This window comes from Lissotriton helveticus, chromosome 6 (genome assembly GCF_964261635.1).
Source record: "Lissotriton helveticus chromosome 6, aLisHel1.1, whole genome shotgun sequence".
NCBI lineage: Eukaryota > Metazoa > Chordata > Amphibia > Caudata > Salamandridae > Lissotriton > Lissotriton helveticus.
The window spans coordinates 1,258,123,074-1,258,144,324 of NC_136067.1; the positions used below are offsets into that span (position 1 = coordinate 1,258,123,074).

General features: G+C 49.4%; 1 protein-coding gene across 1 annotated transcript in view; it reads right to left on the reverse strand.

Moving 5' to 3' along the window:
* TCP1 (t-complex 1) overlaps positions 1–21,251 on the reverse strand; it is a 175,772-nt gene that overhangs the window by 64,404 nt on the left and 90,117 nt on the right. Inside the window, exon 8 of the mRNA XM_078648976.1 lies at positions 19,919–20,094. Coding sequence (XP_078505102.1) covers positions 19,919–20,094 — 176 coding nt within the window. The remainder of the gene's footprint in view (positions 1–19,918; positions 20,095–21,251) is intronic.

Here is a 21,251-nt window from a genome sequence, read left to right on the forward strand (position 1 = left end):
CTTTCTATTGCGCGGGCGGGGCCGTGACGTTCAACGGACGTGCGCAGCACTACCGAGGTAGTGCACGCGACGTCTGCTGAACGTGGCCAGCACTCAAGGGGTTAAAGCCCCGAGACTGGTGACCTTTAGACTGTGATCCTTTTACAGAGTGGGGAGGATGGGAGAGATGTTAAGGAATCTTTAGCTATAGAGTCTACCAAATAAGGCGTTACCAAAGGTAAGTAACTTGTTCATCTGAAAGTGACCTACACTTGCAAATTCCCAACTCTAGAATAGACACCCAAGCAATACCTCCTCGGAAGCGAGTCTACGAAAAGAATTTCAGACCTGGTGGCTCTGGTGGAATTAGCCCACAAACCCTAAGGAGTTTGCTTTTTGGGCAGTGTGTAGATGATCTTTATTCACCGTACTATCCACCATGAGTCAGTCCATTTCTGCACTGCCTTGCCCCATTTTTTCTTTTAAACTCCAACACAACCAATAAAGATTTGATTGTCCACCTGGAACTTGTTTGATCAATTAATAGAACACTGAGTCCTGTCTATGGAGTCTCTCTCCTTCCTTAGAAGGATGAGGCAGGGCAAGGAAGGTAGGCATGGTGATATTCTGGCTGACATGAGAGGGTGTCACATCCTTCAGGAGGCACAAATTCTCAGAACTACCTTACTGGAGTAAAAGGTGGTATAAGAAGAGTGAACAAAAAATGCCTCCATTTCACAGACCCATATTGGTTGATATTATGGTCACCAAAAAGCAGACTTGATTGTTAGCAAATAGAGAGGGCAGTTGTGCAGGGACTTGAAAGTTGTGCACATCAGAAAAGCCAGGACCAGGTGTAAATCCCATTGAGGCATGATAAATGGTCTGGGAGGAAACATGTTGAAGACCTTTGAGGAACCGAACCCCAAAAGTTGACTTCAACAAAGGTTGGGCCGGCAACCACAAAAATGAAACAATGGTTGATAAGTAGCTCTTATCTGCCCAGAGTAGAACCCTGCCGGGCCAAAGACCTAACAAATAGGAGAACGTGGAAACGGGTGCAGAGAGAGGGTCAATGTTCTTGAATGCACACCATGCCACACATTTGTCCCAACAGTAGACAGACACCTGGTATAGGGCTGTCTGGCTGACATGAACATTGCAGACTTCATGAGAAAGGTTTAAAGGTGTCAACTGTTATGGCTCAAACTCCACGCAAGGAGGCAGAGTGCGTAGATTCAGGTGCAGGCCCTTCCCTGTTACTGTGACACAACCGCCCGCCTCCTCCCAAAGAGGCAGAGGGGTCTGCCCCTTGACCAAATCGCGGTTTGACAGTCAACACTGCAGGTGTTGAGGTTCCCTCTGAGATCCGAACCATGTCTGAGATTCCCCTTATGCTGGACCCACTGGGACTTCAGGTTCCATTGCAGAGCCCTCATATGCCAATGGTCAGGTATCACTAGAAGGATGCAGGAGACCATCAGGGACAACTGCCTCAGAATTAGGCGGACCAAAAATCCTGTATAGAGGCAGAAACATTGGTATCTTAGCCTGAATATCCTGGACTCGCTGTTCGGGAAGATAGGAGAGAAACTGCACTGTGCCCAAAACAGTTCTGATGAAAGGGTGTATTGGAGAGGGAGTCAGATGTGACTTTGGCATGTGGATAGTGAACCCCAGCGAATGCAGGAGGTGGGAGGGGACTGCCTGGGGCGAACCCACCTACAAAGGCAATGGTCTAGATAGGAGAAGATTTGAATCCCTGACTGCCCCAGATTTGTTGCAACCACCACCATCACCTTGGTAAATACCTGAGGGTTGCTGGTAAGGCCAAATGGGAGCACAGTAAACTGAAAGTGCTCTTGACTCACCATGAGCTACAGAAAACACTTGTGGGAAGGCTGGACAGGGCTGTGGATGTATGTGTCCAGAAAATCAACGCTACTATCCAGTCTCCGGGATCCAGGACAGACAGTACTTGAGCCATCCCGGACAGACAGTACTTGAGCCAGTGTATGTTGAACTCCTTTTTTAGGAAGTTGAGACAGTGTAGGTATAGGATAGGACAAAAGCCTACTTCCTTCTATGGCACCAGAAAGTAGCAAGAACAGCAACCACAACCTACTTCTGATGCCAGCACCCTCTCAATGGTTCTCTTGACCGAGAGCCACCATTTCTGACGCAGCAAGGAGAGCTGGTCAACCATCAGCCGGTCGAAAGTGGGTGGCATGGGTGTCCAGAAAGGGGATGGATAAGTCACTGTGGAAGATCTGTAAAACCCACTTGTCGGATAAGATTGGCACAAGTGATGGCGTATCCTGCCCCACACCAGATGCAGTGGTGGCATGATGCCAAAAGGATTTGGAGGCTTCCGACTAACGGGGAAAGTGAAGTACTGGCCTGACCTCAAGAAAGGGGCCTCACATGGTCTCTGGGAAGTGTGCCCTAGGCAACAAAAATGCTGGGAAGCCTGTTGTCCGGGAGGAAATTAAGGCACTTGGAAGCCCTTTATGTAGCTAAGAAAAGGCCAGAAGGTGGCCTGGGGGTTGGCGAGTTGGCATAAGCGCCACGGACAACTGGTCTGCCAGTGAGTCTGTCTTGTCAAGTCCACACTGGAGCGTGAAGTTTACTGCATCTTGCCTGCAAGCAATAGCTTTTGGGGGGAGGGGGTTGCTCGGGCCTCCTATAAGACCATAGGCAGCATTTGAGTAACAAAATCAAACAGTGTTGGGATCAGTCCATGAAATAGGCAGTGTGCATCAACCGTAGTGCTAGGCTGGAGGAAGAGAAAATCCTCCTACCAAAGGGGGGAGAGGGGTTGGCCTAACGGCTAAGGCGCACGACCTCAGAATCTGGGTTCGAGTCTCGGTAACTACACCAAAAACCCCCTGTGATTCTGGGCAAATCACTTCATCTCCCCGTGCCTAAAATGAAAGTGTCCTCATGTAACGTAACTGGTGCTATGTAAAGCGCTCTGCTAACTGATTCGGTTCTAGTTCGCGCTATATAAAACTGCAAAAATAAAAATGGAATCCAGCCTTCTGGATTCCCCATGAGGTGGTGTGGTAGGTAACGCGCCAGGATTGATGCTGGAGGATTGTACCACCAATCTCTCTAGGGTTGGATGCTGGGTGAAGAAACTGGGGTGCCCGGAGCGGGCGATGTCGGCAGGCAATTGTCCTGTGCACAGAGTGTAGGAGAGTAGGGTCTGCAATCCTATGATCACCCAGATTTTTGCTTTTTGCTGCACTGGTTTACGACTTTCCCTGGCTGTGGGCCTGCTAATCAGACCCACAGCCTAGCTGTTCTCTCTATCCAAATTGTACTCAGGTACTGAATTGGCACTGGGCCCTCTCCAAGTCCCTGTACCCAGGGCTGAGGTGTACCCAGAAGTCTCCCAGGGGCTGAAGCATGTATTATGCCACCCCTGGGCTGACTAACTAAACTGACACAACTGGCTGCACGACAGCTGGGGCAAGGGGGTGTACTCACCCTTTGCTTTAGATATAGTATACCTATATCTAACCCTAAAATGGACACACAGATCTCCTATCAGTCACTCCTATGGCAGGCCTTAACAATCCTGAAGGCAGAGTGCTTGGAATCGTGTGAGATGGTGCTCTGGCATGAGCTGAGCCTGTCTGCGGCTTTCGGGATCCATTCCTTAGCCGTTTCCATGATATCGCATACCATATACTCTTAAGTGCATTATAATCCTCGCGGTTATATGCCAACTCTGGTATCGCTTTATCAAAACATGTCGAGTAAGGTGTCATACGAATTGGAATACTAACCCCTCGCCAATTCTGGCGACGGGGTTAGCATTCCACCCTTCTAGAGGGACACGACATGTATGTAACCCCTAACCCCAGTTAAAGTCAGACAGAGCCTTAGCATCCACAAAATGGATGCTGCCACCGAGACACAAGTCTGCCCTCCTGCTGCTGGGAGTCCTCCCAGAGCAGGAGATAAGGACAAAGGGTTTCCTGCCAGGGGCGGTGCCAGCACCGTCCCAGACAGGATTTTGTGTATTGTAGGTAGGCAGGGCTTCAGAGGAAGGTGACTGCACGTGGCACCCCGGTGCTCACTGTGCATAGGCTGGCTTGAACCAGTTCCAGGGACACTCCAGACCCTGTGCTGGGGAAAAGCCCGCCAAGGAAGTGGGTGTAACCACCCCCCTCCTGGTCCCACCCCTAGGGCAGGACTTAGTCGCGTGCCAGCCCCCTTTTCCCAGATAAAGGTAGGGACTGGCCCCCTTCCAAATCAGATCATCTTTGAATCCTGAACCTACTTTCTACGAAAGGAACTCAAGACTTCTTCCTAAGATTTCTCCCTTGTGACTAAGGAGTAGTCACCCTGCATCCGCAGGCACCATCTAAAGAACACTGCGGTCTGCTGCAAGTCCTTCCTCCGGAATCCGACTGCCCAGCTCGACGAGAACCGGCTTCCCTGGCACCTCTGACCTCTACCCACCTCTACAGCCCAGCTGAGAACCGTGGGTGCGACGAGACCTCGAGGGACCGGCCATCTGCAAGACTGCACGACTTCTGCACAGCAAGCCCGCCGAGTAATTCCCTGGTGAGTGCTTTGGGGTCCGAGAAGCCCCGACCCTGAGCAGCTCCAGCACCGAAGTGCAGCCTCCCAGCATCTCCACGATCTGCGTGGGGCCCTTCTGCTTTTTGCTGCTCACCGCGTTGTTTGGCTACTAGCCCGTTGGCTTGTGGCCTTCTGAACGACGCCCGACGACATCACTGCTGCTGGTCTGGTTGCTCCAGACTGGCCCTTGCTCCCTTTCCAAAGAGGAGCACCCCGGACCCTCCTGGTCCACTCAAGACGCCATTTTGAGTCCACCGCGTGGGCTTGAATTAGCCAAGGCTTGTTGCCCAATCCTGGGTAACTTCGACGCCGACAGCTTCATCCATCGTGGGACAGCTCGCCTCTCCATCCTGGTCGCCGACAACGCCTCCGGGTCCGTGAGATCTGCAGAGCCAGCGTCGCCCACTCACCTAGTCGAGGTGACTGCCATCCGGTGCCCTCCTGGTGCCCACTGACTACTGGCTAGTAGTCACGAACTTGGTCCCCTCTGCTTTCAGGTGTCATCCATCTTCCAGATCCAGGCTTGGATCAACTCGAACTATCTTCACTGGTCGCCTGCCAGCATCTTTCTTCCAGGCTCCTGGTCCGGCAACGAGGATTCCCGACGTCTTTTGAGACCTATGCAGCTGCAGCCCCTGGGCTAGGTAACTTCGGCATTCCGGTGCCCCAGCATAGCCTCACTATCCAAGGGTCAGGATCCACTGTCGTTTTCTTCCTACCAGGTCGGGCTCGCCCGTAAACACTAACTTTAACTTTACTAGCTTCCATAGACTTTGTCCCGCATCCCGCGTGAGAAGCACACTCTGCACCCGAGTCCCCTGGGTCTCCTAGAAGTAATCTAACGATTCTATAGTCAAGTCCTAGCGATTCCAAAGCCTATTAGTACTGTACTTACCTGCTAGTAATTTCGCATTCCACTTTTAGAGTATATGGTTTTTCGTGCCCCTCGGGCATTTGTGTATACCGTGCTAACTTAAGTATTTTCGTAAGAGTTTTGTTGTGTGCCTAGCACCCTGTCCTCATAAAGAGTACAGGGTTGTTGTGATTCTAATAAATACATTGTTTATTTTCATAACACTTGTGTGGTGTCCTTTCACTGGGTGTTCAAGGGGTAATGTGATGGTAAAACAGCTGGCTTAACACGCCCTCTAGAGTCTTAGCCTTAGACTGCTCGTATCCATGCTACTAGGATAGCTGGTCTATAAGGTTGACTTACAACCAATCATCAATAAGGGTTGTTTGGACTGATATATAGTGATCACTAGAATAGTGAACACTGCACATCAGGCCAACTTCTCACACAGAGGCACCTATAAAAGGCTTGGATCAGACCCCCAAGCAGGAAGTCTGTAAGGGCTTCATTTAATGAGTAGAGGTTCGAAGAGGCAAGTTTTTGCTCCAAGACCTCAGCTGCCCTCTGCAACACCAGTCACCCTCCTCCATAGTCACGGTAAGTGAAGAGACCAGGCTAGTGTCTGTTCAAGTGTTCAACTAACTGGCATCCGCTAGTTCTTCATACCAGTTGTCCTATGTCGTCTATGTGATTCTGGCTTCCGTTAGTCATCTGACCCCCTCCTATTTGGTGCCCAGTCCAGGAAAAAGAAAGAGGTGCTGGCGTCAACTCCAAGACCATGCGCTCAGTTGGAATCGGATGATGCCTGTCCGGCTCTGTCAGAGTCTGGAATAATGAAGGGATGGCGTCGTTGTGGGGGCATCAGTGCGGGTGCCGGGGATAGTCATGGAGGACACAGGTGGCACAGATTCAAGGGGCCCAACTGGCACAAATGAACCCGACAGTGGGAAACCAGTTGGGACTCCTCCTGCACTCGTGTGGCCGAGAGGCGCTCCAGAGGTATAGTGCCACCTAAAGATCAACTGGTAAGCTGGAGTGTTGTCCAGGTGTAGTAGCGCTCGTGAGTTTCTTTAGTTTTAGACACTAAACATATGGTTTCTTTTGTTTCTTTTTACAGAGCTGACTGGCCCTGAAGAGAATCCCGTGAATAAGAGGGATTTGAAACGTGTAGGCCGTTGGGTCTGCTGGTTGCATCTTGGTGCCTATTTGGTGTTGCATCTTGATTTGCGTGTATACACTTGATTTTTGATGATTATGTTTAAAATCTTTTTGACTGAATTGGATATAGTGTATTTCTTATAATTTTAGGGAATGCTCTTTACTTTGTAGCAGACCTTGTACTTCACCAACTGGTGCATTGACCCTCCAGATTGCGTGGGGTATCCAGTTTGAATGTTTGAATGCAAGATGTTTTGATTGTGATATGTCTGAAGAGTGATGAGTGATGGTATGTATGAGGTTTTATTCAATTTTTTGTGTCCTGATTTTCATTGTTCATACAATATCGTTTGAACTGCATTCTTTGATCAAAAAAATTTGTATACAATCAAAATATGTTTAAATAGCTATTCAATAGCATATACATGTATTGAACTGTGGTCTGTACATTGGTTACGAACTTTAGTTGTAAATTGAGTATCAGTATTAGCATTTCTCTTTTGTTGTTTAGTATAACATAAAGATCAAGAGCATGGCCGCAGTGAACTCTGTTGGACATGGGTCGCTCTGGGGAAAAATCTGAGGTGTTTAGCGGACCTTGGCACGGGCTCCACGGAGCAAGGCTCAGAGTGCCAATGCCCCTGCATTTGTCCGAGGAATTCAAAGGGTGCGGAGCAGTCGAAGTCCTCTTAGACTTCTTCTTGCAGTGAGACTTACCTCACTACTTTGCTCTGAATGAGGCCTGTTGACCGCTGCTCTGCAAGGAGTTCGAGGATCTTCCACATGATCCAGATCATGAGTGTTGCAGAGTCGTCAGGTGGCTAGGAGCTTGAAGGAACACTCCCTCAGCACCTTAGGGTGCATGGTGCTCCAGTCCTTGCTGGTCTTTGCCCTCTCCAAACACCAGAGACAAACTGTCTGGGACAGGCACCACATGGCTTGAAACCTGTTGGTTTCTTAGGGTACATCTCTAGCATACCAGGCGAAGAAATTTTGTTGATAAATTTGGGCAAAAGGTCAGTAAAAAATAAAAATAAAAAAAATAAAAAGATCTGTGCGCAACTCTTCACAGATCTGCAAGGAAAGCAAATAACTTGTATTAGCACGCAAGGGTGGCACCTACATATGCACTAAAGTGTACTGCTCTGAATCCAGTCTGACACCCAGAGATTATTCCAAGGTAAAGCATTTGTAGCTAGACATCTCTATTAGATGCCATCATCAAAAGGTGAATATTAGATGAGCTAGTACAAATGTAGTCAACCAATGCCTCCATTTCCCTTCCACCAGATCACCTCAAGTAACATAACTAAAACCTATAAGGTGCAAAAGACACTCAAGTGGCAGCAGAAGGAATGTAAAATTGGCAGGAGGATTAGAACTTCCACTCTGAAAAAGCATGATTCAAAGAACAAGACTGCTTTTAACACCTTCAGCGCGGCGCAGATTCCTGCGCTGTGCTGAATGTTCTAATGAGCCAACGGGCTCATGACGGAACGGTTCCGTCATGAGCACAGCTCAACCGACGCTCATGACGGAACCGTTCCGTCATGAGCATCGAAGGGGTTAAAGGAATCAGTAAATGAACCGTAGCCTTTGTGAAACCAAATATAAGAAATGCATTAAATATTCTGATGGGCAGTTTGTAAGCCACATTAGATACCTTAGCAAAGAATATTACACCATTGAGTCCTCAGCCATTATTTAAACTCTATTCAACAGAGTTCAGCATTTGCAAGATACTACAGGATGCTAGACTATATCCCATGACTATGTACAACATAACTCATGGTATACTGCAGACATTTGCAGTACTTTCAGCAAGCCAACAGCAGAGCAGACTTTTACCAATCATCTTATGATTTAGAGATCTACTTTCCTTTAAGTCATGAAGTCTGTCAATGCACACACACATTCCCAGGTTTCACTGAATGTTTCCACTCACCTAGTGAGGTGATATCTGCAAAGGCACAAGAAAATGCGAGGCCCAAGGTGGAAGAATTTTCAGAGGGGGATGAGCCTAGCTCGCGACCGAGATGGCCGCGTTTTAGCTCGGCTCCGTTCAACCGCCTGTTTTTCGATTATCCTGTATTTCTCCTGCCCCGGGAAGCCCTCCTTGCTGTGTTTCTGTATTGCGGGCACTTTGCGGACACTTACCCGTTGCTCCGGTGATCCTGAGTGCTGTCGATCCTGTGCGGTGGTCCCGCTCGGAGCCTTCGGGGCGGACTGGCCTGGACCTCCTTCCAGCGACGGGACGTGACGGAGCGCGATGGTCGGCCCTTGCTGGCGCTGTGGATCTGGTTGCAGAGGCTGATGTGCGAATAGGCCGGCTGTGCCCGTTGGCGGACCCGACTGGCCTGGGCCTTGGGGTGCGGGCGCTGCCTCCTGCGGAAGAGCCTCCTCGTTTATCCGGCTTGGTCTCCCCCTTTGGTCCCCGGCCCGGCCATTTTGGATTTTCCGCCCGGGCTCGGAGAACGGGGCCGGTGGCACGAGGGGGCCGACGAACATCCTTCTTCTGGTGGGTCTCCTTCCTGCCTTGGGGCGCCCCGCCGCAGTTCGGCTGACCTCCTTTTGCTTTGGTGTTGCTCCGGCCGGGGCCCCCGACGACCGAGGGCTTGCTGGGCTCCTAAGATGGCGGCCGACCCTGAGAGTCTCCGCCGGGCCTGGGCGAGCACTGGGGGCCCGCCGCACGGCCCGGATGTCGGATCTTGTGAAGGGTTTCCTGCACTTCAAGTTGTCCTGGATGCACTATACTCCTGGCGGTCTTCCGTGGCTGCGCCTGTTTCCCCTGTGGAGGCCGACCCACTTTTCGAATTATACGGGCCCCCATCGTCGGATTTGGCTTCCTCGTTGCAGGGTACGGCTGGTGTGCTCCTGGTCTCTGTGCCTCCGGCGGAGACCGCATCCTTGGATTGGAAACTCTCCGACGCCCTTCGTCGACTTGCTTTGTTGCCTCGGCCGCTGGTCTGCGGTCCGTTTGCATCCTGTCCAGGCTTCGATGATCCTTTCTGTTTCTCATCGCGTCGGCTCCCCGGCCGGGGCGCCTGTGCCGACCCAGCTGGGCTTGCCTCGTTGGACCTGTCCTTAGAACTGTGCCTGCGGTGCGAAGGTTGTACCGTAACTTTTTTGTATCCTCCGTATTTTCTTTCACGTTTCTTCTCAGGACTGCCGCTGGAATTACTCCTGAACCCTGTGTCCCTCGTCGTTTGGACTTTGTTTGTTCGGATGATTACAACCTTGGACAAAAGCGGACAGGGCTGAAATGACTTATTATAGGCGGTAGTCTTGTTTTTGAACTATGACCGACTTGTGCTGTTGTGATGTTGAGTAACTTCGTGAGACTCCTGAGACTCATCCTGATATTAACTTCCCGTGGGCCCTGCCTCTCCCCTTTTCACAGGTGGTGGGATGGTTGCAGATAATCCTGTTTTTTCGCCCTCTCCCGTGTGTATTGTTCCCTCCTTTCCCTGGCCCTTCTCTTTTGCCTTGTTTCTACCTTGTTTCTTTCTTCTATATTTCGGGTTCTATTTAGGGCGACAGGCACGCTGCTGGGGGGTTGGCCGTAGCCTTCTGCAGGGGTGTAGGGTGGGCTTGTGGGGTGGGTGGGGGGGTCTGTTGCTGTTTTTGGGGGGTCTTTTTCCTCCTTTCTTCTCCCTTTTTGGTTCTATGGCCCTTGTGTATCCCTTCTTTCGGGGCTCTGTCTCGTCGTCTGTCCCCCTGGTGTCTTTCTGGGATATTTTTCCGGTATCACGATGATTCTGATTTGCTGGGTGTGTTTTCTTTATTTTTAATGTCTATTTTGTACCGGGTTATTGTTTTCCTGTTTCGTCACCCGGGGGCGGGTGTTTGGGTAGGAGTCCCTTCCTTTTCCTTCTTTCCCCTTCCCTTCCCCCCCCCACTTTTGTGGGGTTCTCTTCTTTTATTGGGGGTACATTTCGTATTGTTTTCGTAATTGGGTCCTTTTCTGTGCTGTTCGGTGGGACGGGTGGTAGCTGCGGTGGGCGGGCATTGGATGATGTGTGCAATGGCCTTTCCTCATGTCCGTTGTTTTGACCGGTGCTTATTGGTATGCCTATTTCGTATTTGTTTCTCCTGTGTTTTTTACGATCGTTGTGTTGCTGCCCGCCGCGGCCCCACCCCTCTGGTTTGTTTCTCGGCCCGCCATACTCCTGTACTCCCTAACCCGTCCTTTAAAAAATAAGAAAGCTACCTTTCTAATTTTTGTCTCCTGTGACCGCTCTAGGATGCTTGTCATTTCTCCTGTTTCTTCGCCTTTGTATACTGTGATACTCTGTGCATTGATCCTGACATTCTGCTCTGTGGTGGCCAGCCCGGTGGGTTGTAGGCCCGTATTTGTGAGCTCTCTCTGTACAATAAAGGTTTTCAAAAAAAAAAAAAAAAGTTTTCAGAAGGTACTTAATTATTGATACCAGGACATTCTATAATAGATCAGCTACATTTACCAAGGTTCACTACTTACTGCTCAATTAATGCTATTGATTTCATAAATAGTATGCCATAATGTGAAGTATTTGTTTACCGTTTAACAAAAACAAAAAAATGAATATGCTACTTACCAGTATGCATCTGTTCTTGGCATGTAGGGCTGCTAACATTCATATCTATTGCATAGATCGCCGCCTAGTGTTGGGTCCGGATGATTGCACATTGTTGTCCTGGAAGAGTCGAAGTATCACGAGATAGGTGGCTCCTCCCCTGGACTACAGTGCGCATGGGCATCGGCTCCATCCCCAGATTGTTTTTAGCCATTGTGGCAGAGATGGAGTGAAATAGTGTAAAGGATGTCCATGCTAATGATGAATGCAAGAGAGTGTCTGCAGCCGCTACGGGCACCGGGGAGGAGGGCGGGCGATATGAATGTTAGCAGCCCTACATGCCAAGAACAGATGCATACTGGTAAGTAGCATATTCAGTTCGAGGCATGTGGGCTGCTAAATTCATATCTATTGCATAGAATACATAGCAGTCCCTCCATTAAGGGCGGTTGCCCGTGCCAGCTGCAGAAGCTTGAAAAAGTGTTTTGAGAACAGCCTGTCCTACAGCTGCTTGCTGTTTGGAATGCACATCTACACAGTAATGTTTGGTAAACGTGTGTGGTGTAGCCCAAGTGGCTGCTTTACAAATGTCTTCCAAGGGAATGTTCCCCATGAACGCCATGGAGGCCCCCAATTTGCGTGTGGAGTGCGCCTTTGGGGGTATTGTTAAAGTGCGTTTAGCTTTTTGATAACAGATTTGAATGCACTTAACGATCCATCTGGCTATTCCTGCTTTGGAAATGGGGTTGCCTTTGTGCTGTGGTGAGAAGGCAACAAAAAGTTGTTGTGTCTTTCTAAAGTGTTGAGTTCTGTCAATGTAGTACATCAACGCCCTCCTAACGTCTAATGTATGAAGCATTCTTTCTGCTACCGTTTGTGGGTTTTGGAAGAATGCAGGCAGGTCAATAGTTTGGTTGATATGAAACTGACACCAACTTTGGAAGGAATTTAGGGTTAGTGCGGAGCACTACCCTGTTGGAATGTATTTGGATGAATGGCTTTTGGATTGTGAGCGCTTGCAGCTCGCTAACACGTCTGAGCGATGTGATAGCAATGAGAAAAGCCACTTTCCACGTCAGGAATTGAATTTCGCAGGAGTGCAGTGGCTCGAAAGGTGGGCCCATCAGCCTAGTGAGGACTACATTGAGGTTCCACACTGGAGCTGGTGGTGTTCTTGGAGGAATGACTCGCTTCAGTCCCTCTAGGAAGGCTTTAATGGCAGGCACCCTGAAAACAGAGAGGTGCTGCCTATTCTGGAGATAAGCCGCTATGGCGGATAGATGTATCCGAATGGAGGCGTACGCTAGATTGCATTTGTAAAGATGTAACAAATAGCAATGATGTTAGGAATGGATGCATCCAGCGGGCGGATATTGTTGTCAGTACAGTAAATGACAAACCGCTTCCATTTCGCTGCATAGCAAGCCCTGGTCGTGGGCTTCTTTGCCTCGCGGATGATGTCCATGCATTCTGGAGGCAGGTTGAGGTAGCCAAATTCTAAGACCTCAGGAGCCAGATCGCCAGATTGAGCTGTTGCGGATCTGGATGCTGAATGTCGCCATGGTTCTGCATCAAGAGCCTGGATGTGAGATGCAGCCTTTGATGCGGTACCACGGAAAGTTCTAGAAACGTGGTGTACCATGGTTGGCGTGCCCATGTTGGAGCAACCAGGATGAGAGTCATCGAGTGTTGCTTTAGCTTTCTTGCCACCAGCGGAATGAGAGGCGCTGGGGGAAAAGCGTACGCAAATTTGCCTGACCAGTTCACCCATATCGCATTCCCTTGCGATTCCGGGTGAGGGAACCTGGCGGCAAAGCTTTGGCATTTTGCGTTTTCCCTTGTGGCAAACAGGTCTATCTCTGGATGACCCCACTGCTGGAAGTACGGGTGGAGTACTGATGGATGTATCTCCCACTCGTGCATTTGATGGCTGTATCTGCTGAGCAGATCCGCCATCTGATTGTCCTTGCCCGGGAGGTGTTCTGCCATGAGGAAGATGTTCCTCTGAATGGCCCACTTCCACATGCTCTGAGCCAGATGAGACAGCTGTGGTGAGTGAGTACCGCCCTGCTTTTGGATGTAGTACATGGCTGTCATGTTGTCCGTCCGGATCAACACGACCTTGTTGCACAGATGTACTTTGAAGAACTTGAGTGCCATGAAGATTGCCATCAATTCTAGGTAGTTGATGTGCAATCGTTGTTGCTGGGTTTACCACAGTCCCTGCACCGTGTAGTGGAGCACATGCGCTCCCCACCCTTGGAGAGATGCGTCCGTTGTCAGGACAATCTGTGGCACAGGCTCTTGGAACGGTCGTCCCTTGCAAAGGTTGTGTGGATTCCACCAATGCAGAGAGTTGTATGCCCGACCGGTCACCAACACTAGGTCTGTCAGTTGTCCCTGAGCCTGTGTCCATTGATTTGCCAAGCATTCTTGGAGGGGACGCATGTGCAACCTTGCGTGCGGGACTATGAAGATGCAGGAGGCCATCATGCCTATCAACTGCATGAACACTCTCGCTGGCAGGGAGTGTTGCGGTCTGAACCTCTGGATCAGCGACTGAATGCTGTTGATTCTGACTGTTTGGTTGAGCCATAGCAGTCAGGGTGTTTATTGTCGCGCCCAGATACTGCCGCACATGGGCTGGCTGAAGGTGCGACTTTGGGTAGTTTAAGGAGAACCCCAGGCTGTGAAGGAGTTTAATATTGTGGGACATGTGAGGCGCACTGTCTTTCCGACTTTGCTTGAACGAGCCAGTCGTCGAGGTACGGGTAGACATGTATGCTTTGTCTCCTGAGGTGCGCTGCCACTGTCGCCAGACACTTTGTAAACACTCTGGGGGCAGTAGTCACCCCGAAGGGTAGGACTTTGAACTGATAGTGCTTGTTGAGAATGGTGAACCTGAGGTATTTTCTGTGGGACGGGTGGAGCGGGATGTGGAAGTAAGCATCCTTGAGGTCCAAGGTTGCTAGGAAATCCCCTTGGTTGAGAAGGGGAAGGATTTGTTGCAGTGTTAGCATGTGAAAATGTTCTGACAGTATATACATGTTGCGAGGGCGTAGATCCAGAATGGGTCTGAGGGATCCGTCCTTCTTTGGGATGAGGAAGTACAGGGAATAGACCCCTGTTCCTTCCTCTTCCACGAGTTCGATTGCTCCTTTTTGCAGCATTACTAGCACCTCCTGCTGCAATAAGTGCAAGTGCTCTGCCGACATAGGACGGTGTTTTGGGGGAATATTGGGAGGAGTGGATATTAACTCCAAACAATAATCGTACTGAATTAGTTTTCTCACCCACCTGTTTGTGGTGATGGATGACCAGACCGGCAGGAACTGCTGGAGTCTTCCCCCGACAGGTGTTGGATGGTCGGGGGGCAGTGACAGGGAGTCACTGTTTGTTTGTGGCAGAGGAACGCGAGTTGTTGTTTCCCCTGCCTCTGCCCTTGGCACTGTTACCTCTGTAACCCCCTTTACCTTGTTTGGGGTACGAGGATTGCGCACCACCTCTTGCGAATTGTGTTTGTTGTCCCAAGTGTGCTCTGGTAACACTACGCGCACCTGAGCGACGAAAAGTGTTGCCCCAGAACTGTTGAGATTGGAGAGCCCCCATGGACTTAGCAGTCTCGTTGTCCTTAATCTTTTCAAGTGTGGTGTCTACATCAGGGCCAAACAGTCTGTCAGGATTGACGGGCTGGTTGAGGATTGTAGTTTGGATGTCAGGTTTAAAACCAGATATACGAAGCCAGGCTTGGCGCCTTAGCATGACGCTAGTGTTAATCCCCCTAGCCGCTGTGTCTGCGACATCAAGTGCACACTTAATTGCAGCATTTGATATAAGCTTCCCCTCTTGAATGAGCATTTCGCCTGCTTCTTTATACTCATCAGGTAGATGTTGAAGGAGCTGTTCTAGGGTGTCGTAATGCGCCCTATCGTAACGCGCCAGCAGTGCTTGTGTGTTTGCTATACGCCATACATTGGCAGCCTGCGCAGCCACCCGCTTGCCAGAAGCCTCAAGCACTTTCGACTCCTTGTCTGGGGGAGGAGCTTCACCCGTCGTTTGGGAGTTGGCCCTTTTGCGGGCATTTGCGACCACCAATGAGTCCAAAGGCAACTGTCCCCGAATATATGCAGGGTCTCCAGGTGCTGGCCTGTACTTTCTCAATACGTGGGTTTACCACCCTTGCTCGTGTTGGTTCCTTAAAGATCTCTGGTGCATGTTTAAGGACACCTTTCAGCATGGGGAGTGTTTTGACTGTTCTTTCTGAGACAGAGAAAGTGTCAAACAGGAAATCTTCCTCCACCGGGTCAGAGTGCATGTCCACATTATGATTTGCAGCTGCCCGTTCTATTAAAGCAGTGAATGCTGCTGAGTCCTCAGTAGGTGACGTACGTGACCCAAAAACCCGAGGGTCCTGCACCACTTGATGGCTGTCCTGGTCCCCAGCGTCGACATATGGGTCCTGGTGTACATCAGGGTCATTTCCAGTAGGGAAGTTATATTGGTCATCTTGTTCATCATCCTCGCCCCCTGATTGGTGGGGGGAAGGTGTTGGACTCCTCCTTGGTGGAGACTGAATAGGTTCAACAAGTGGAGTTATGTCCTGTGCCGGCCTTTTCTTTTTCAGTGGAATAACAAATGATTCCAATGGTTGGGAAGTGATCTTTCTTTTATAAAGTGTCAATTTCCCCGTGTGGGCATCTATGTAATGCTCCGAATTGTCCTCTGACGCAGTTGGCCGAGGCAAATTGGGACTGGGCGTCGAAGATTCCGGCGTTTCGGTGTTCTTTGAGACCGTTTTGGCCACAAACGCCTTCGGCGCCACTTTTGGTGGTAGAACGTAGAGAAGCTTGGAGTACGACTTTGCAGGTCTCGGATCCGACGGTGCGGTAGACGCAGACGTCAGGGCTTTCTCCCGAATTCTCTTGAGGGAGTCGGTGACCTGTTTCATAAAGGAAGCCGAGGGTTTGGCAGCCGACGCTTCATGTTCGTCCGCTTCGGAGGACCTCGGCGTAGCAGAAGTGGCCACCGATGATTCCTGGCCTTCCACGGGACGCTGCCCTGTGGTAGTTTTAGGCGCCGACGCCGTCGATGCCGTTCCGGCATCCTTGTGCCGATGAGTAGTGGCTCCGGCTGTCGGATCCTGGGCCTTAGTGGACTTGGCTTCGACCGTGCGTTTGGTGGTAGACGCTGCAGACGTCGAGGTAGGATGGACGACCTTTTTGGAGGACCTGTCCTTGGCCACTGTTTGAGGCGCCGGTGAGTCGACAGTCTTCTTTGACTTCGTGTGGCCCGAAGGCGACGGAGTTGAAGACGGAGCAGGCTTCGTTGGCTTGGACGGGACGTCGGCCATTTTAGATGTTGTCGAAGCCGTAAGTTAAGGTTTCGGTTTTGCCGAGTCGGCGGCCATTTTAGGAGCCGTGGAGACCGAAGGTTTCGGTTTCGTTTTTGCCGTGATGTCGGCCATCTTAGGTGTTGTCGACAGCAATGGTTGCGGTTTCGGTTTCGATACACGCAACGGTGGCTCCTCCGGTGTATCCGTGGCCGGGCCCGAAGGCGGGGCTGGGGATATCGGTGCAGGGTCGTGGGTAAGGCCGAGTGGCGATCCCGTGACCTGAGCCTGAGTCGAGTAACGTTCGGGGCATAGCTCTTCCTCTGAGCTATCTTTCGCGGCCCCATAGACTTCTTCGTCGTCCCCTACCTCCTCGACGTAGTCAAGGTCTTGGCTCTGTCCTTCGATGTATTCTTCTGGATTCGCCTCGACCTCCGTCGATGGTGGTGAGATTTGAAGATGATGGCTGTGGCCTTCTTCTGCGGGGTCGAATATGTCGTCGGGTGCCGGGGCTGCGTGTAGGGCATCAAGTCGCGCGCCGATGCTTGAGCGTCTTCTTTGACCTGAATTTGGAGCAGGCCATGCAGTTGTCCTCGTCGTGTTCCGGCGATAGACATTTATTACAGACTGGATGCACGTCGATGTGTGGGCATTTAGACCCACACACGGGGCAGCGCTTGAACGGACTCCGTTCCATGATGAAGTCGCCGGGGTCTTGCTGCGAGTACAGGGCCTCGATGCGCGAAGAGTAAACCACTCCGCAGAAGTCCGACCCGAAGAGTCAGACGATGCTTGGGACCGATCGCAAACAATACCGACGCGAATACCGAAGGCCTTTTGGCCTTAAGAAGTAAGTTTCTTTCGATTCCGACAAGGAGCCGTCGAAATCACATCCGAACCCAATGGCGGAAAAAAACAATCTGGGGATGGAGCCGATGCCCATGCGCACTGTAGTCCAGGGGAGGAGCCACCTATCTCGTGATACTTCAAAGACTCTTCCAGGACAACAATGTGCAATCATCCGGACCCAACACTAGGCGGCGATCTATGCAATAGATATGAATTTAGCAGCCCACATGCCTCGAACATAAAAGTTAGGAAAAGAGGAGTCATGGATAGTTAACTCCAGCAACTATGTCCAGTTACCCTTAACCGCATCGATGCGGTACATTTTCCCGCTGTACGCGGCAATTTGAAAATTACCGCGTTACAGGACGAGCTCAGCTCGTCATGAGCGCACGGCAGGTTACGCTCATGACGAGCTGAGCTCCTCATCAGCCCCGAAGGGGTTAAGTACACAAGTCTTTTCTCCTACAGGTTTATGTGCACCTGGGCGCTTCTTTTAACCCTCCTTTCTATACCAGCAACAACATACTCACCCAAACAAGCATTGGCCAAGACAACACGTCTTGCCTACATGAGCTATTGGCTTCGGCAGTGTGTTTTAGTCATTTTGTACACGCATGGCTAAAAGTGACTAGATTGGGGTGGAGTAGATTAGAGTGATGAGGGTGGAGTGGGATAGATCGGAGTGGGGTACAGAGCAATGCGATTAAGCTGAGAAGTAATACATGGAGGAATGGAGAGAAGGACTTCCATGAAGATGGAGGAGCAGTAGTGCGATGAAGAGGGAGGGGCAGCAGTGCCATGAGGAAGTAGGAGCATTATTATGATGAACTGCACGTTCCTCTCCATAACCAACAACTGTGTTGCCAATTTATTATAATTATTTACATACACATATATACATACACACACCGTTGCAAGCACACGCAGAAAACCCAAACAATCAATTTTAAAATGCTTGGCAGCTGTTTAAAATGTAGGTATTTTGCTACTAAAACATTCATTTTGTGTCATTTTACTCCTTTGCATAAAATTTGTGTTGCTCCAGGCGAACAACAGGAATATTGAAAAATGCAGTTTCACTGCATATCTGCTTTATTTCGTACTAGTCCATAACTGCAATGTGAACAAAATCATTCCAGGGTTCATCTGTACACCCATACTACCATGGGCTCTAATTGGGTGGGTGAGGTAAGAGAAAGTTACGGGGGGGGGGGGGGGGGATCAAGTAACACCAAGAATGTAACCAAAGTAGAAAGACATTGTGGGTGGGTGTGGGGGGCGGGGGGAGAACATGGAATACAGAGAACAGAACCCAAGTAGAAAGCCAATATGCATTGCTTACATTTGTTTACCGTAAAAGAAATAGGAACGGAACCACAGATAGTGTTTAAGCACAATTAAAGGGCGGGAGAGGTAAAGAACATGGAAGTGGACAAATGGTAAGCTAGGGGCTGTATGTAAACCCCTTGTCTGTGGAGTGCCGCAGGGCTCTGCCCTGAGTCCATTGTTTTTCAATGTGTATCTGGCCCCCCTGGCTAAGGTGGTCGAGTCACTTGGGGTCAGAGTGATCTCTTATGCTGATGATACACAGCTTATGTTTTCTTTTAGAGATCACTCTGACTCCAGTCTCGCCAGTTTTCGCCACTGTTTGAGCGAAGTATGTTCCTGGATGGCATCCAACCACCTACGTCTTAATACTGACAAGACGGAGGTCTTGTTTTTTTAATCAAAAAACTATCATTTCCTCTACCTTGTGGTGGCCGACTGTGCTGAATCCTCCCCCCATCCCTGTTCACACTGCTCGCAATCTGGGTTTTCAGTTCGATGATGCTCTGTCGTGCAATCCTCAAATTAATAAGGTTACTGCGGCCTGTTTTGGGAAACTGCGGATGATGCGAAAGATCTTTCCTTTTTTGCCATTAGATGCTCGCAGAACGGTCACGCAGGCCTTAATAACTTCACATCTGGATTACGCCAACAGCCTCTATGCCGGGGCCCCCCAATATCAAATTGAACGTCTACAGATTGTTCAGAACGCGGCAGCGAGGCTGATTGGCAACATCCCTGCACGACACTCAGTTGCAGCCTACCGCAAAGAACTCCACTGGCTTCCAATCGCAAGTCGTATTAAGTTCAAAATGCTAACTCTTGCTTTTCGGGCCCTCAATGGGATGGGACCGGACTACTTACGCAAGAGATTAACACTATCTCAGTCAGTGCGATATTTGCGATCCAACAATCTGCGCCTCATTGTTGTCCCTCGATTTCGCCGCTCCAGAATGAGCGGCAAAGCCTTTGCTGTTATGACGGCTAAACTATGGAATAGCCTCCCCTTAGATCTTAGATTTGTTTCCTCTGAAACACTTTTTCGTAGCCGTCTTAAAACCTGGCTATTTTCATTATTATAGGCCCTATTCTTTTTTAGCTCACAGTCTAAGCGCCGGGACACCCCCTTTGGGGGCAGCCGCGCGCTCTACAAGTCTAAAAAAAAAAAAAAAAAAGGCAGGCTGTAGCCCACTAACTGTAAACAACCTGTGTCAAAGAGACGGTGCATGAGCTGTCTAGCAGAGATCTAAAAATGAAAAAGCAGAAAACTACCTCCAGTTGCCTTTGCAATGCGCTTAAGGTCCTTCTTTAAAACTCTCCGCACAGCCATTGCACCTGCGTCAACAAAATATTTCAAGCACATATCATCGATACCGCCAGTTGTTAAAATAACATTGGCGCCAGTTGCAAGAATCTTCTGAACCCGCTCCTTGGTGATATCGGACTCTCTGTAAGAAGAAGAAGGAAAAAAAAGAGGATTCAGAGAGAGAATAAGTGCTATGTAAGAACAATAGTTACTTACCTGTAATCTGTGGTTCTCCAGTATTGGTGTCTCAGATTAAACATGCCTGAATCATTCCCCGGAGTGGGCGTCCCACGGTACATAAAAAAAAAGCAATAAAATGCCTTAATAACATAGAAAAACCTTGGTAATAACCAACCAGGACGTAAAGTAGCCCAAGCTACAGGAGAAAAAAAAAAATTCCACACTCATGACTATCCTAGTTATTTTGTATAGCCCAAACTGCAGCCAATCAGGCGTTAGCACCCCCCAGAAGGTTCTCCTCAGAGGTTCAGGCTCTCAGATTTTCTCGCACAGGAGTGATGGTAAAACAATTAGCCTATGAGCTTCTGCGGGGAGGTGGGCGGGTTGCATGTGAATCTATGAAAGACACCAATACTGGAGAACCACAGATTACAGGTAATTAACTATTGTTCTTCTCCAGTATTGGGGTGTCTTTCATAGAGTCACATGCATGAATCAGAGTAGATAGCGTCTTCCAAGCATGGATATGTACTGCTATTTGTAGCATATATACATATATATATATATATATATATATATATATATATATATATATATATATATATATATATATATATATATATATATATACATACATACATATACATACATATACATATACATATACATATACATACATACACACACACATACATATACACATACATATACACATACATACATACATATTGAATATGCTACTTACCAGTATGCATCTGTTCTTGGCATGTAGGGCTGCTAACATTCATATCTATTGCATAGATCGCCGCCTAGTGTTGGGTCCGGATGATTGCACATTGTTGTCCTGGAAGAGTCTTCGAAGTATCACGAGATAGGTGGCTCCTCCCCTGGACTACAGTGCGCATGGGCATCGGCTCCATCCCCAGATTGTTTTTAGCCATTGTGGCAGAGATGGAGTGAAATAGTGTAAAGGATGTCCATGCTAATGATGAATGCAAGAGAGTGTCTGCAGCCGCTACGGGCACCGGGGAGGAGGGCGGGCGATATGAATGTTAGCAGCCCTACATGCCAAGAACAGATGCATACTGGTAAGTAGCATATTCAGTTCGAGGCATGTGG